Below are 17157 nucleotides of genomic sequence, written 5' to 3' on the forward strand. Positions count from 1 at the left end.
TGGAGGAAATGATTCCTCTGTGTTGACCCTCCTCTTTGTAGGCTGGACACTGGTTCAAGTCCATCTGGTGGGATCTCCTCGGCCTCCTTGATCAAGAGCACAGGTGACCCAACACTATTACAGGACATTTTGAGAGATGCTCATAGTCCCCTGGAACTAGTTGACCTAGGAGAGCAAGGAGCAAAAAGTGTCCTTCATCTCCCTCTGAGCAAATTACTATAGGCCCCAAAGTATGTCTGTTAAACATCCAAGAAGATTAGTTCCACCAGTCTGGTACTTTGAATTACTGTGTTCCATGTAGATAAATCTTGGGCAAAGACCAGTTGTTCTCAGATAAAACTTACCTACACATATGTTTCTTGATGTGCTATGTACAATTTGTCAGTAGGTTATAGGAGTAATATGGTTCCCTCTGCTTTTTAAAACTAGCTAGGCGTTGTTTATCTCTCACATTGTCTCATCCCTCCATCATGGTTTTCCTCACTTAAGGTGCCTCCATTTCTCCCTTTCTCCCTTAATAATACCCTTGTCCTACAGTCCTACCTTTAAAACCTCATTTAATTTTGTCTTATAGGGTTTATACTGAGTACAATATTGTATAACTTTAATGGTTCAACTGTAAACCTAAAAATTTACAGCCAATTTTGAAAGAGATGCATCTTAGCTCTGGAAATTGTTATTAAATATGTCAATGCTGTTGTAATGAAATGATTCTTCTAAGTACGTGGTTATTAAATAAATAATTGTTAAAATGGCTTAACTTTTTAAAATGACTTTAAAGGGCCCGTGAAGATGACTTAGTTGGTAAAAGTGATCACCTCATAAATATAAGGTCCTGAGTTTGGATCCCCCGCACCCATGTGAAAAGCAGGGTTTGGTGGCATGTGCTTATAATTCCAACACTGGGGAGGTGCAGACCTGGTGCTCACTAGTCAGCCAGCTTAGCTTAAGGCAAGCCCCAGGTCCTAGAGAGATACCCTGTCAAAAACCAAGGTGGAGCTGGGTGTGGTGGCACACACCTTTAACTCCAGCACTCAGGAGGCAAAGGCCAGGGGCAAGTAGATCATTGTGAGAGTATGTGTTCCATACCAGCCTGGTCTATATAATGAGTTCTAGGCCAGTCAAGGCTGCATAATGAGGGGGAGGGGGGAGGAGAGAGAGAGAGAGGAGAGAGAGAGAGGAGAGAGAGAGAGAGAGAGAGATATATTTGTTCTTTGAATTGAGACATTTTGTGGGCCATCTTGGTCTACCTGGCACCCCTCCCCCCACTCTGGCTGTGCTCCAGTCACCCTGCCCTAGTCTGGGAGGAGGACCCCTCCAATGCTGGAACTGTGCGATGCCAGGGGGACACTAAGGCTTACAGAGAGTCCACCACTAAGAACTGGTCTCCACTTACCTTCTGCCCCAGGAGGCCAGAGAGCCCAGGAGAGCCCACAGCCCCCTTCTCACCCTGCAGAGAGAGAAAAAGGGCAGGTTAGATGCTGTTTCTGCAGGACGCTGGGAGGCAGCAGCCTATTTTATTAGCGTCTTGTTCTCCTGGCCCTTGTCTATTGGCCCCTTCTTGGGTCCCAGCTTCTTCTCAGACCTCCATCCTGACTGGCTCATCCTGGCCGCTTCATGTGGGAGATGGCTGACATCTTGTTGTGGCCCTCAGCACTCAGGATGGAGAAGCAACACTGGCCTCAGACCACAACCAAGACCAGGGTTATTCAGACCCTACTTGGGTCCCCCAGGGGAGGGAAAGCCAGAACTTGGGAGGTCTCCTTGCATTCACTCTGCTGTTCACATCTGACCCCCACAGCCCCCCTCCCCACCCAACCAGAACCTTCACTGTTGAGTGGATTGTGTTATGGGTCAAATTGTGTTCCACCAAAGTTCCATGTTTAAGTCCTAACCTCAGAAAATAATCTGATTTGCAAATAGGGTCATTGAAGCCTCAATTAGAAGTTACAGTGGAAAAGAATCCAATTTATTTATTTTTATTTTATGTGTGTTTTGCCTGCAGGTATAAAAATGTACCACATGTGTGCAATGTGTGGAGACCAGGAGAAGGCATCATATCCCCTAGAACTGGAGTTTAGGATGGGTGTTAGCTGGCACATGGGTACTAGGAACTGAACCCAGGTCCTCTGCAAGAACAGCCAGTGCTCTTAACTATTGAACCATCTCTTCAGAGCCTTAAGCTCCTTTTAAACAAGGGGTGTTGTGGTAAAACATTTTTCAAAATGCTGAATAACATATTGCCTTTTTAAGATTTCTCAGTTCACATTCAGTTTATCAAACCCCGTCTATCTCCCCAAGGCTTGCAGAAAAGACCAAAATGAAACCCGTGTGACTATTTTCTTTCCAGTACTGGGGATTGAACCTAGGCCCTTATGTGTGCTACATGAGTGCACTATCAAGGAGCCATATCCCAAGTCCTTTTTATTATTCATTTTGAGACAAGGTCTTGCTGAATTCAACAGACTGGTCTTGAACTCACTTTGTAGCCTTGGTTGAATTTGTGATCTTCTTGCCTAAACCTTCCAAATAATTAGAATTACAGGCCTGTACCATCAGGCCTGACTCTGAAATATTTTTTAATTTGAATTTTCATATTTTAACCCAGTATCGTTCAGGATTAGTTGACTATGGAAATTTCTTTCATGCTGTATCTCTTATGAGCCTAGATAAGAAAGAGACTTCCAAAAGTACAGGGGACAGTAGATATTCCCCTTTGGCGCTGGCATGTATTCAGGCCAGGATCTGGAAACAGGAAAGCCCTGGTTGTGTGCTCCTGATGAGAGGGCCCGCCAGGCTCCTTAATGGCCTCAGGGAAGCTCCTGTCATCCCCACCCCACAGCCAATCTTATTTCTTCATGCAGCCCACAAGATTCCCTCTGCACTGATACCTTGGCTCCTGGGGTCCCTGGCTCACCCTGTGTGGGAAGAAAAGAAGATTTGGGTGAAGAAAGGAAGAGAAAAATCATTAACAGGGGCCCTCTGGGTGCAAGGCAGGGGCAGAGAGCCCCACCTCAGGCTGCCCTGAGGGTCTCATCCTTCCCCTAGAAGGATGAGCAGGCAGGTGCTTCCTTCCGTGAGCACCCCAGAAGGAAAGAGGGCAGGTGAACCTGTGGTCTGGATGCAGTGCTTGCCTCCCTCACCCCTATGAGTACAACTGCTAGGAAAATATACTGGGTACCTGTTCTGTGGGGTGCCTCCCCCCTGCTTGGTTAGGGGATTCAGGGAAATGCTGGCTATCCCTTCTCTAGAAGGCTTTAGAAGCCCATGGCAACTGGTTCTGGAGTTTGGGAGAGTGGGCTTTCCTTGGTGGCAGACCAGAGAGGCACTGAGTGGAGGCTGGAAACCTGGCTGAAATATTTATCTCAAAGTAGTGAGTATTGCACAAATGTTGCTTTTAGATATTTTTCTGTCCTCTTTTTGGTCCAATGGCCATGCTGTTGAGCTCCTAAACCCCAGCTCTGTGGTCTCGTCCCATCTTCCCATCCTGTTTTGACACATGGAATGGCAGTTTCCACTGACCTTCATCCCAGCTACAGCAATCCCCGGAACTCCCTGGCAGAGAGAAAAAGAGGCATGAAGACCTCCTGTAGTGCAGAGCCCAGCTCTTTCTGGCCTTAGGGGAGACCATGCATTTCTGCTGGCTTGATGGCCCGGTATCCTCCCAGGGCATGGGAGAATTGAGTGCTGAGCTGGACACACCAAGAATGAGGACGAGGTATGGGCTGCCTACCTGCTGTATCCCCAGACTTCATTGGGAGGCATTCTGGGGACAGTGGGGCTGAGGGGAGGTCCCTGTGGTCAAAGGGTAGGGGTGAGACTAACAGGTGACATCACAGGAAAGGGCTGGTTTTATAAAGCACATTGCAACCTGGTGTATAAGTGGAGTTACCTCTCATGGCTCTCTAGACTTCTGACTTCATGGACTGGGATGCTAGGAGTGAACTTCATTTTTTTGCCCTTTATATGTGTGCATGTGTGTGGTATTTGTATGCATGCTTACATGCGTATGTTGGCACGCGCAGCCAAGCATGCACTAGAGACTAAAAGTTAATGTCAAGTGTCTCCCTCTATCGCTCTCTACCTTATTTATTGAGACAGCATCTCTCACTGAACCTCGAACTCATCACTAGGTTGGCCAGTAAGCCCTCAGCTCTGGAATTATAGGCGTGGGTGCTAGGGATTTGAGCTCAGGTCCTCATGCTTGTACAACAAGCTCTTTACCCACTGAGCCATCTCCCCATGGAGAGACATGAGCTCATGTAGCCCAGGCTGGCCATGAACTAGATATGTAGCCGAGGATGGTCTTAAACTCCCAGTCCTCTACTTCCCAAGTACTGGGACTACAGGCATGCACCACCACACCTGGTTTATGAACTTCATTTTCATATTTCCCCAAGTCTACCTACTGTGAGGTGAAAATGACACTCAAAGTGCCACTTAAAAATAGGATCCTTACGGCCTATTTGGGTCTCAGGACTACAATGGAAACTTGAGAAGACTTTTTCTAACCCAAATACCCCAGGAAGAGACCTGGCTGCAACAGGAGAGCACTGAGGAGAGAGGGCTCACGGGCCACATCACACAAGCCCCCATCTTGCCCACATCTGGAAGGACAGATAGTTATGGAAAGGAAGGAGGGTTGAGGGAGGAAGTGTACACTCTATGTTCTCAGTGAGGAGAAACCCAAGAAGAAACTGGGAGTCCCAAATTTGGGGCGAGAGGAAATGGTGCAAAGGCAGGGCCTTGGGGGCTCTGCAGGGTATCTGAAGGGTGGGTACCTTGGCTCCATGCTTGCCTGGCATCCCCGGCATGCCCCGTTCTCCCTGGCGGAGAAACAAGAGAAACTGTGAGAAAAGGAGAGACTCCAGGCTATGGCTGCAGGGTGGCAGTGAGAATGGCCTGCAAGCTTGGGCAGCCACCCATCCCTCAGAGCTTCTGAGGATCCCATCGTGGTGGCAGCCGTGTGGGCCACTCCCCTCAGTTCTGTGACACAATCTTGCAGTAGGACCCAAGTCACAAATCTATCTAGAGCAGGAAAGGCTAGAGAGAGAGGCAGGGGAGAGGGAGAGGGAGAGGAAGAAAGAAAGCTTGGGGGGGGGAATCAGGGGAATAGCAGTCTAGCCAGGAGGTGGCCTTGAACTGAATATGTCACTGAGGATGACCTTTAACTCCTGATCCCTGATCCTCCTGCCTCTACCAGCTGGGCCTGGAGTTCAGTACTGAGGCAGGAGTAGCTGCTGGTCACTTACCTACTGCATACCTTCCTTCCCATCCCTGCCTGGCACTCTGCCCCCATTTTTTATCCCAGCATGTTTGCTAGCATGTTGGGGTAGACATGGGCTCCTCTCTCCCTTCATCTGGGGGTCTTATTCTTTCCAAGCTTCCCTGGGATTGTGGGGTGTCTATTTCTTTGCTGGGGCCTTTCTGGGATGCATGGACAGGGCTATCCTCCTTTACCTTCAATGTCTCATCTCCCCTGGGAACATCAGATCCACAGGAGGAGGTGAAACAAGGTCACACGAGGAAGGGGGACTGGGACATGACAGTCGGTAACAAAAGGGGTCAAGAGTGGGTGAATCCTGTTGTCTTGGGAGAAGGGGGCAGCTCCTGCCTCATGAGCTGAATCCCACATGACACTACAGCAGGAAGGTGTAGGAGATGCTGCACTTCCCTTGGCTAAAAGATGGTGCTGTGGATGGGGGATCTGGACCCCTGACACCCCACTCCTACTGCAGCTCCCACCTGGCCCATCTTGCACCTGCCCAGTCGCTCTCCCCTCCTGTCTTACAGGACATGTCTGCCCTCCTTTCTTCTGATGAAGGCTAGAGTGACTCCCACCCTCTTCCTCCATGCTTGGTCTTCTCTGCTGGTGTCCCCCACCCCCCAGCACTTGGGGCTGGATAATGAGGCTCCCAATTTCACAGCCTCCATTGGTTGTAGATAAAAGGGGTGGGACTCCTGGGCTCATGAGCCTGGCATTCTGAGGGCCACCACCATCCTAGCCTAGCCTCCTCCATCCTAGCTTCCTGGTATGTATAAACCATTGTATACCTGAAATCACCATCCAATTCCATGGCTTCATGATTCCATACCTTGGTGAGACCCTTTACTGCCCCCATGTCCAGTTTAAGTTCCTCAACACAGTGGGGACCACTTTATACTCTCATGTCCATTCCCTAGTAATGGAGATTGAGCCCAGGGTTTTGTGCGTGCCAGGCAAGTGTTCTATTACTGAACTGTGTCCCCAGTCCTCTTTACATTTTAAGACAGGGTCTCACTAAATTGTGCAGCGTGACCTTGAACTCACTTTATAGCCCAGGTAGGCCTTGAACTTGTGATCCTCCTGCCTCAGCCTCCCAATTAGCCAGGATCACAGGCCAGTGATACCAGGCCCAGCTGACTCTATGCTCATCATCTTTACACACAGTTCACATCTAGCTATGATAGACACTATATCACCTTTATCATCTCTAGACCAAGCTCTTGAGTTCTACAGAAGGCCCAAAATTTTACCTTCAAACAACACTAAATAAATCCTCAGGGACCCCTGAGTTATAGGTGGAGTAGGAGAGCTGGGTTCAAGGAAGTAACTATAACTGGGTGCCCAGGTCTGCCCAGCTGTTAAGCTTTCTCTAGTAGAGAGCAAAGAGCGGAAAGTGGAGAGGGTGAGGGAGAGGAAGGGAGAGGGAGAGGCAGAGAGAGGGAGACAGAAAGAGAGAGAGGCAGTGACTTTCCATCTTGCCATCCTTGTACTAGTAGATCACCACACCTCTCTGCTAACAGGCAGGGGATGTTCGTCTTACCTTCTGAGTAGCAAACAGTGGCTCTCAGTGGCCAGGGATGACTGCCAAGATCATAAGGAAAAGGGCCTTGAATATGAATTTGGGGCCTGCTGAATCCCAGGTGTTAATTTCTCATGGTTGCCCCTGACATCAGGTATGCTGATGTTCCAGCTACCTCCATAAAACAAGCTCTTTAGCTGAAGCAGAGTGGGGCCCCTTCCCCTGGGGCCTCAGGTCTATGGCCCAGAGGGATGTGAATGTCTCTGTGCCCAAGGATACTCAGCCTAGGGCATTAGAGGGGGTCTTGCCAGTGCATGCAGGTCTGCTCTGTGGCCAGCAGGGAGCGCAAGAGGACCTAGTCTGAACTTTGCCATGTAGCCACAGTGGTCACAAAGGCGTCAGGAGAGCCAGCTGAGAGTCCCAGGTCACACTTGCCACGAGGTATGTTGCCTGCCCTCCCTCCAATAGCAATCCAACAGATTCTACCATACTGACTCAGTCAGGAGGACCCCAGACAGAGCCTCTTGATGTGTGCAAGGATGTTGGAAGGATGTTAGCTTGGGGGACCCTGGCTGCCTAGATGCCCCCCTTAGCTTTCTCCAAGGTCTCTGCATCCTTTTCTACCTCCCATCTGTGGAGCTGGGTTGGGTGGTGGTATGGCCATTGCTAAGTCACTTGCTCTGCTCTAGGTCCAGGCTTCTTCGCACGGAGATTAGACTAGACACTCTCTACCCAAACCCAGACCTGCCCTGCCTTCTTGTATGGCTCTCCCAAGGGAGATTAGCCCAATTGGAGAGGAGATGCTTGGTTCATAGTTCCAGAAAAAGGCCCCATGGGGAGAGAGTGTCAGCTTTGGGTAAAAATGTAAGTCTAGGAGGGAGTGTCTGTGGGGCACTACTGTCCTTTTCCGTACCTACAGGACAGCCAAGGAACCTTCTACTGGGGAGGAACAGCCTACAGGTGAAGGGCTAGAGAAGCCACGCACAGCAAGGCCCTGGGAGGGCCCCGGGCTCATGAGTTGTCTTCAGTGCTTGTTGGCTTGAGTGTACAAGACAGGCCTGTGCATACAGGGAACCTCCCTCTCTCACAGCCTTTTTGGGAATAGCCCTCCTGAACAGGGAGGCTGACCTTCGCCCCTTCCCTCCCACTTGGTTGATCCTGGTCTCAAGGCCTCAGGGCCTCCCTCCCTCTCGCCCTAGTGCTGGGCAGGAAGCAGGGGCACCTGGCTGCCCCCACACCCGGGCTCTCTCCAGTCTCATTAACCTCAACGCTCAGCTCCAGCCTGGGGCCTTGCCCTGGCTGACCTCTGGAAAGGGGGGAGCCTGGATTCTCCTAGGCCAGGGAACATTGCTTTCAGGATGGGGGTGAGGCACTCTCCAGGACTGTTTCAAGGTGCTGTTTCGGGGCTGAGGGTGGGAGAGGGGTAGGAGCTGGGGTGGCCGAGGTAGCATACTTTGGCTCCTGGAGCCAGTCCTCTGGGTTCCTGTAGCATCTTTGTGAAAACTAGGACCTCCTTTTCTAATTGGCCTCTTGGGTTTTCCATTTCCAAATGTGCAGGTTTAGAACTGTGCTCAGCTTGGCTGGACTGGCTCACTACAGTGCCCTCTGTCCAGCAAGTGATAGTACAGACTGTGACTCTCAGGTAGTTGGGAGCCAGGTTGCTGGCTACCCTTGGATGAGACTGGATCTTTAACTTGATGCCAAGAATCAATGTGTAGTGGTGGGGGGCGGGGAGGAGGGATTGCAGTATTGTTGCTCAGGAGACTGGGCGAGCACAGATGTGTGTTGAGGGCTCTGCTGAACGACTTTGAAGGCCTGTTCCAGTCCCTGCAGCCCCTCACATGCCCTCCACCCCAGTATCAACAGGCCTCTATCCTTCCAAACTTCCAGGTAAAAGAACCTGTCATTTTTAGAGATGACAGGGTAGCTCCAGCTTGGCATGGCCTCCTAATTGGCAATTTATTGTTTGTTGAGCAAGCTGGGCAGAACTTGACAAGAGGGAATGTGGATGGGGTGGGGTTCAAGGTCAACTCCCCAGCCAAGCAAAGGTCAAGCAGTCTGGGAAGATGAATGGATTCCCCTAACTTGAGGCCAGGGCTCTGCTGCAGGGGGTCACTGACAGCATCTTTGTGCTCTGTGAGGAAGAGGGGGGTGGCCTGGTTGAGTGGCCTGGGAGGGCTGGGGAGGCCAGCAGGCAGCTTTGGACCAGGGGCCCTACCCTAGGCTGGAAAAGTTGGAGAGGTGAAGGTGGGAGACTCAGGACTTTCTCCCAGGCAAGAGTTCCCAGGCCACCCTTCCGGGAAGAAGGCAGCTGAGTTCCTGCTTCCCTACCCAGTCTGTCTCCAGACCAAGCGAGGACCGGAACCACGGAAATCCCAGGTCCTCCGGTAATTAGGGCTGGCAGGAAGTGATCCAGGGAATTACCGCAGTCGGGTGCCCCATTGAAGGCCAGGATTTTGGAAGGGCTGCAGGCTTGTAATCGCAATTTGAGATCGGTTGATTTTGTAGTCAGTTCCAAAAGGAAAAGTCAGCTCTAATTAATCTGTGGAGTTTGGAGGGCAGAGCCCAGCCCAACCCAGAGGACACAGTGGGGACTGTGGTCTAGTCAGCTCCCTTGAGGCTTCAGATCTGGGGCCCTCGTCTCCCTGATTTTATCCTCTTCCATTTCAGGAGGGCTGGATGTCCCTATTGAGACTTCCCAACTTTGACAGAAAATGCTGTGTCCATATCAGCAGGTTGGACAGTGCCTTCTGCTGCATGGAAATATACAAGGTCACTTGGGCCCTCTGAGAGCTGGAGGGATGCAGGGAGCTTTCAGGAGCAGTTGGAATTTGAGACAAACTGTCAGAATTTGGGGACCAGCTCAGCTACTTCAGATCATCTGTCTGGGCAAAGCACTCAGTTCTTCAGCTAAGGCACTGGGGCACCTGTGTGTCCTGCTCCTAGGTGCTCCAGAGAGGCTTGTGCAAAGTTTGGATCCAACCAGGACCTTTGTTTCTACAAGAAGGAGAACAGGAGGGAGAAGGCCTCCTAGAATGCATGAGGTCCCTTGGGGACTCTCAGATACAGGTAACAAGGTCATTCGGAGCCAAAGCTTTGGGGTCAGATAGACCTAACTTCAACCATATCCCAGTTGTGGGTTTTGGGGAGGCAGACTTAGCTGGGGATACTGGGAAATCCCACCTCCTAGAGCTGCTAAAGGGAGGCAATAAATGAGGCATGAGGGGTTGCAGTTGTAGCTCAGTTGACAGGGTGCTTGCCTAGCATGCACCTCAGCACTGTACAAACTGGGTGTGGTTAGTACTTGCCTACAATCCAAACACTTGAGAGGTCAAAAGAATCAGATGGTCGAGGGCATCCTCAGCTATCTAGTGAGTTTAAAGCCAGCCTGGTCCATGTGAAACACTGTCTTAAAAAAAAACAGCACACAATGATGCCTGTGGATACCTGTTGCCCAGCCTGGCACTTGGGAAGAGCTCAGAAAGTACTTATAATAGTGCTGGTCACTATTCTACAGAACTGGGTCTCCTTCATGGGCCATTGCTGGAACTAGCAGATCAGAATTATCATACATGGGTGTCCCTATCTCTGGGGACTGTCCCCAAAGAATGAGTACAGTATAAGTCTCTGGCAGGAGGCTCTTGAATTCCTGCACTCTTCCTTCTTTGGTTTGAAACCATATAACACGTGACCCAGCCATGGTCCTCCACACAAACCCACCTAGAATACACGGGGTACTCCAGGTGCACCCCACAAAGAGACTAGTGACATTTCTAATGCACTTGGAGACAAGCTCCCACCAGGTCTATGACCCACAGTGGTCTGATGATCACTGTCAATCCTCTTGAAGGAGTGCCTGAGTCATAATGCTGAAATAAACTGGGCAGGCATGAAGTCTGTACAGGGTGGGCTTTGATCTCAAGGAGCCAGCAGAGAAGTCAGCCTTGCCTACCTGGTTGAGAACACAAGGCCTGGTCCAGCCAGCAGGGGTGATGTGATGGAGGGAGCTAGCTAATCATTCATATACATCATAGGCTGAGAAATTAAATTCTACCTTGTGTTGAAAGAGAGACCCTCTGTGTGTGTGCCAAGTGTTGTAGATGGAGTGAGCAAAGCTTGTGTGGGGTCTATCTGCTACCCAAAGGATGAAGGATTCCCCATCTCACTGTGACCATGAGGGGGTTCTGTCTCACTCAGCTCAGCATTCCCATCTCTGGCGGCCACTCCTCCCCTAGGCTGGGGGATGGGAGCATCTTTCTGGCATCTATGTCCACTCCTCCTTCAAGTTAATGTCTCCTCCCCACACCTTAGTCTAGGCACAGAGCAGAAGGAAAGAAAGAGGAGGAGAGAGAGAGATGGCAATGGGTTGTTGGGGGCGGTGGTGGCTCAGCCTCCCTATCCCAGAGAAACCAGAGGGGGACATTTCAGACAGGCTCATGACACCTAATTTCTAATCCCATGGTTATTCGGCAACTGTGCAATGTTAGTAGTACTAACCTCTCAGTGATATGATTGCTTACTCTTGGCTATGGTAAGGAGGGAATGAGGCAGGTGTGATTGAACTTGGGCTAAACTAAGATGTGAGGCACAACTGCACTTGATTTTGGGTATCAGTGACAATCACTTTGTCTCAGGATTCTGAGGGGAAGCCAATGTCTGCTTGGGTGTGGGGATCACTGGGGTCAAAATGCTACTGCCCCGTGGGTGTGGAGCACTGGGACAGGTACTTGCAGTCTTTTTGCGAGGAACCCCTCTGCTGATGGACTAGGAAGGACAGGGAAGTTGGTGCCAGGATAAGGGCCCCAGAAGAGAAAGGATGGCCCAGGTGTGGAGGTGCTGAGGCCACCTGGGAGGTGGCTGGGAAGGTGAGAGACAAAGGGAGGAGGGGGTACCAGCTATCTAGATGCATTGGGAAGAGACCCCTGTGGAGCAGCAGAGGGGGTGGTCTGGCAGAGAGAGAAAGGAGAACCCAGTATGAGGGGACAGGTTTTCTAGGCTGCGCCTGAGTCCTAGAGGTAAGGGTGCTCTGAGAACCTCTAATGAGGTAAAAAGATGGGGATAGAGGCACCAAGAGGCCAAGGCTCACAAAGCTCTAAAGAGCCTCCAGGGGACATGGCAGTCAGTCTGTCCCTAGGAGACAAGAAAGGATTGTAGCCCAGTTCCCTAGCTGATATAGAAGCTGTTAACAGACCAGGCTGCTGGTTTCAGGCCTCGGCTTGATTGACTTGCTCATGCCCTCCCTGGTACCTGGCATCAGGAAGTACCTCTGATGGAGCTAGAACTGCTCTTCCCAGATAGCCACCTACCAGGCACTCCAGGCCTGAGCCAGCTGCCTCCTCTCCCCACAGCAAACCTCAGGAATCTGGGACCAGGAGATGCTCCTCCCTCAGTGGTTCTGTACTGGTTCCTCTGAAAATCCAGGTGTACTGGGTTGAATGAACCTTACTACCAACTGTCCACATGTAGAATGGCCACTCATGTGGGCCCAGGCCCTCTAGCATCACCACACCCCAGCCCACAGTAGGGGCCTCTCCAGCCTCAGGAAAACTGTCCTCTAGACTCCTTTTTTGAGGAACCAGACTTCTGGTTTGCAGCAAAGTCAGATACTGCCTGTCACAATACAGAGCCAGTCAAGGGCATCACCATGACTCTGGGGACCCTCTGCCAGTGCCTCTGCCTTTCACAGTTTAAAAGAGCCAATCTGGCTGCTAATGGGAAAACCAACCTGTGCTGCACTGGGAGGCAGTAAATTTTGTGAGTCAGAGTGGGTGGATAGAGGCAACCGTGGGGGCTATAATTTCCCCTTCCTGACACAACACAAGCTTCTCAGTTTATGCAGAACTAATTAAAGATCTCTCAGGTCGGACCATGTCCCCCACCAAGTACCCATAAAACACCATAGTGAAGGCAGTTGCCAGAATTCAGAGAGCAAGTGAGTCTCTCCAAGATTCCTTCCCCCACCCATGCCTTTCCTTCCTGCTGCATTTCCCCTTCTGGAAGGTTCTGGAATCAGGAGCTTTCCAGTCAGTAGCTGGAGGACAGAGATGGATCCTTGGTACCATCAGTAGGACCCAGACCTGACTTCTCCCAGCTGAGCCTTGGGTGAGCCTTAGTTTTCCCATTTACTAGGTAGGAGCAAATCACAGCAGCCCCAGGCAGTGTGAAGGTTAGCACAAGGCTTGGCACACTGCTGGCATTCAGTAACCACTGGCTGTTATTAGAAACATAATGCTCTTATGGTTATTGCAGTAACTGCTTCCGGGCCTCGGCTCAGATGGTTTCCTTGTCTAAAATACTATTTCCTTTCAAAGTCGCCAGTGAAGGACCAGGAGATGGACTGAAAACGGTCACAGTGCTTTTCTACTCTTTCAATAAAGCAGTTAGGATTAGCTCTCTTTCTGTGCTGTTGCAGGTGACTTGGTCATGTGACTCATTTGACCAAAAGCACCTTAGGAAGTGTTTGAGACCATCCTGGGAGGGTGCTTATGTACCAGGACTTGCCAGTCTTTAAGACTGCCTTGCTTTGAGGAAGCCTGTCTAAGCCTGTTCAAAAGGACGAAAGGCACATGGAGAGTCTACTGGTGGTTCTCAGTCACCAGCCAGCACTATCCATTGGACGGAAAGAGGCTGTCTCGTCTGTTAAGTCACTGCTCTCACAAACCCCTGTGGGAACACAGAACCCTCAGGGCACCAATCCACAGAATCATAAAACAGAATAATAGTTTTAAATCAGTAAATCTGGGAAAGTTTTTTACATGACACTATCTAGCTGATATACCCACTCATTACCCATGGTTGAACCCTTGGCTGTTTCCTCCCAGGAGACTTCCCAATTCTTTTCCCTTGGGGTCCATGTCTCCACTCTGCCTTCACAGGGTACTTTGCAATGGTAGAGCTTAACAGTTTGCCACCAGCAAGGTAATTTGTACAGGAATGTTTCTGTTTGCCTGGACTGGGAGCTGCCAGAGGGCACGGATGGACCCATCCACATCCATCCCACCAGGTTCAGCATGGAATTCCCCATGGAGGGGCCCAGGAATCTGCCTCTACTTATCAGATTTCCCAGGAGCCAGTGAGAACCTGACTCTCCCAGTCCAGACATGGCCACCCAGGTCAACAAGAGGGATTCTTCTTCACCTAAAGTTGAGGTGAGCCACCTGCCAAGGCCCTATCCCACCTGTTCCCCTTCTTTTCTGAGTGGAGACTCTGAGCTCTGTTCAGCCAGCGTCATAGGCACTGAGGCTCACGTGGCTGGTACAGGTGTGAATGTATTCTGCACCCCACCCAGCCCAGGTCTGTGTGCAGCATGTGGGCTCTCCATAGAAGAGGCGGCATTCTCCCCTCCTTCTCCTGCTTACCTTGCGGCCATGGTAGCCCTGGATCCCCGGGTCTCCCTGGGAGAAGGAAGAGGAGGTCATTCAAGTGTCTTTCCCATGCCAGACTGGTTAGTGCTCTTTGCCACACAATGCCACCATCGTTTGCCTCTTGATGGACCCTCATTTCCCCCTGGATACTGCCCCCCCCAACGACAGTGGCCTCTGAGGTCCCCAGACACTGTTCTGATGGCTGAGCTTGCTGGGGACCCATGACACTGGACTGCTAGTTTTGGTTCCAGCCACAATTCTTCTCCCCAGCCCCTTTCTTGTTCTCTACTGCCACAGAGTAATAGATACTATCAGTGCTTTGTGCCCTTTGGTCCCCAGGGGTTTCTGGCTTCAAAGTGACAGTGTCTTTGTCATCATGGGCTTCTGGGAAAGTTTCACAAAAGACCAGATCACCCTGGAGGTTCCCTCCCTCCCTCTTCCATCCCTCTCTCCCTCCCTCCCTCCCTCCCTTCCTTCCTTCCTTTCTGACAGAATCTCATGTATCTCATGCTGCCCAGAACTCACTGTGTAATCAAGGATGACCTCGAACTTCTGATCCTCCTTCCTCTATTCCCTGAGCAATGGGCATGTGCCACCACTCTCTGTTTATGAAGCACTGGGCAGGGAAGCCAGGGCCTCATACATCACTATCATACACTATCAGGACAAAACTTTCTATTTCAGCCATAGTGCTTGTTCAGTTGGCCTGAGCACCCAAGAAAGGTGTGAGGTAGTTTTAGAAATGGCCCATGTTGAATCCAATGCTCTATTTTGGTCCCTCTCAGCTCTTTCCTGAGCTGACACCCCTCCAGGGAATGCTTCCGCTACTGCTCCCATCATCACCCAGGGGAACTCTCACCTTTGGTCCAGGAGGCCCAGGTAAGCCCTGTGGAGACAAGATGGTGAGTGGGTGAGGTTATCTATGTTCACAGTGGAGGCTGGGGCAGAGAGGCCTGAACAGCTCCTGGAGAGTAACTGAAATCTGGGAGGGCACATGGGGACAGTAGGCTAGTGTCTCAGGTTGGAGCCATGTGGGCACCATGGGCAACTCTGCTATGCTCATCCACTGGAAAGTAGGTCAGTGGCATGGGGCTAAATTGATGGTGTGGGTAAGACAAGATCCTTACCCATGAACGTCGCTGGAAAGCTGAACTTGCCCAACAAGGCCATGATCTTGGCCTTGCCAGCCTACAGAAGAGCTCCCTCTATCCCAAGGTGACCACAGAAGCTGGTTGCGGTGAGCTGGTATGGGCATGAAGGCCTGTGGTACCTCAGGGAAAGGCCAGGGGTGGCTGGCTACTACAGTCTTGGGTGGAGGTTTGGGCAGTAAATGTGGGCTAGAGAAAACCATGATGCTAGGTCTGGCCTATTTCAATGGTTATAAAAAACACACTTTCTGAGTTTATTCTTTATAAACAACCTAAGAAAGAAAGGCACCTGTCTGGCATTGAGAGAGCCCAACGCTGAGTGGGAGGGTGGTAGTTGGTAAAGCAGTAAATTTAGGGCACTTTGGGGTTTTCTAGGCTCAATTTGTTACATTCATTTCCTTTCAGACTTTCTATTTTCCCATCAACAGGTGAATGAAATCTCCCCCTCTGAGGTCCTTGGGAGAAAATTCTGTAAATGTCCCTTTAGAGGACTAAGCTTAGCCAGGGGGCCAGTTCTGAGCAACGTAGGTTCTCACTACAGTACAGCCCTCCCAATCCCAGAAGAGAGTCTGGTGACCAGAGTTGTCATCCAGCCCACAGGGACCTTCCATGAAGCCTCCAGATTGTTAGTCAGGAAAGCTGAGGGGCCCAGGCACGAACCAGAGTGCCTTTGAATGTGGAGGGACATCTGTAATTCAGAGCTACCTCACCCCTTGGGAGAATCTATCAGAGATGTATGCAAACATTTCTGTTGCATTGTGGGATGAGGAGGACTAGGGTCTTGGCCAGACAGAGCTTGAAAATAAATGAGTTGGGATTGATCTGTCATTGTTGGGTGGGGGGGCTGGCCTCTGCTCTTCACCCAACAGTGGCCCTGCCAATCCTTAGGCTTGACATGTAGGGCCCCACTGACTGGGCATACAGCTTGCCTGGAAGGTGGCCCAGTAGCATAGATTTTCACTTTGGTGAAAGGCATGCTCATTATGAGTTAGGTAGCATGCCCCTCCTTGTACCTTTCTAGAACCTACTAAGCCCAGGGCTCAGGGACAACTGTCAAAGCCCTGGGGACTTTCTATCCTAATGACTTTACTGTGGCCAGGATAGGGGCCCTTGGAAACCATCAAAGGATACAGTCCCACCAGTGTGTTCGCAGAGTTAGAGAGCGACAGGTATGGACAGCTTCCTGCATAGGCCACCCATGTTCAGGGCCTTGACAAAGAGCTTCTGTCATTTGGTGGTTATTCATGATTCAGAAGCTTCCAGAGAATTCTTAGGGTGAAGCTTGAAGGAATGAGGGAGGAATACTTACAGGTGGCCCCATGGGCCCTGGCAGTCCTGGATGGCCCAGAGGTCCACTTGGTCCTGGGGGGCCTGGTGGTCCTGGAGGGCCTTGGATGCCAGCCTGGCTCTGCTCCCCCTAAGGTTGGAGTAAACATATGTTAGAGACCTTGAAGCTTCAGTTTAGTTCCCCAACTCCCATCTGCTGTGCCATGCACCCAGTGAGGCCTCTGTGGATCCTGCTGGGAAGGCAGTGGTGGCAGTGGGTGGATGGTGGCATGGGGTTGATGATGCTGTGGCGATGGTGACTACATGCAAGGGCTAGTGGTAGCAAGAAGGGGACCAAGCCATAAGGTCACTGAGCTGTGGAGCTTCTGGAGGATTTGGTCCCCAGGACAGCCAGTTCCCAGGGCAGAGGGTCCAGCAGCATTGGCAGAGACAGAGGAACAAGTAACAGATGCCCCCTGGCCTGAACCCAAGGCCTGCTCCTGATGCTACAGTTCAGCCCAGGTGGTCTGCAGCCTATCTCTATTTCCCTGTCAACCAAACAAGTCACATCGCCTGCCTCAGACCTGGTTTCCC

General features: G+C 50.9%; 1 protein-coding gene across 10 annotated transcripts in view; it reads right to left on the minus strand.

Moving 5' to 3' along the window:
* Col13a1 (collagen type XIII alpha 1 chain) overlaps positions 1 to 17157 on the minus strand; it is a 143257-nt gene that overhangs the window by 38198 nt on the left and 87902 nt on the right. For all 10 annotated transcript variants that reach the window (XM_029560965.1, XM_029560961.1, XM_029560963.1 and 7 more), the window contains 7 exons: positions 16607 to 16714; positions 15009 to 15035; positions 14144 to 14179; positions 4782 to 4826; positions 3523 to 3555; positions 2892 to 2918; positions 1397 to 1450 (listed from right to left, as the gene is read on the minus strand). In XM_029560965.1, the coding sequence (XP_029416825.1) occupies positions 1397 to 1450; positions 2892 to 2918; positions 3523 to 3555; positions 4782 to 4826; positions 14144 to 14179; positions 15009 to 15035; positions 16607 to 16714 (330 nt within the window). The remainder of the gene's footprint in view (positions 1 to 1396; positions 1451 to 2891; positions 2919 to 3522; positions 3556 to 4781; positions 4827 to 14143; positions 14180 to 15008; positions 15036 to 16606; positions 16715 to 17157) is intronic.

The sequence above is a fragment of the Nannospalax galili genome, unplaced genomic scaffold (genome assembly GCF_000622305.1).
Source record: "Nannospalax galili isolate Female #2095 unplaced genomic scaffold, S.galili_v1.0 scaffold853, whole genome shotgun sequence".
Classification (NCBI taxonomy): domain Eukaryota; kingdom Metazoa; phylum Chordata; class Mammalia; order Rodentia; family Spalacidae; genus Nannospalax; species Nannospalax galili.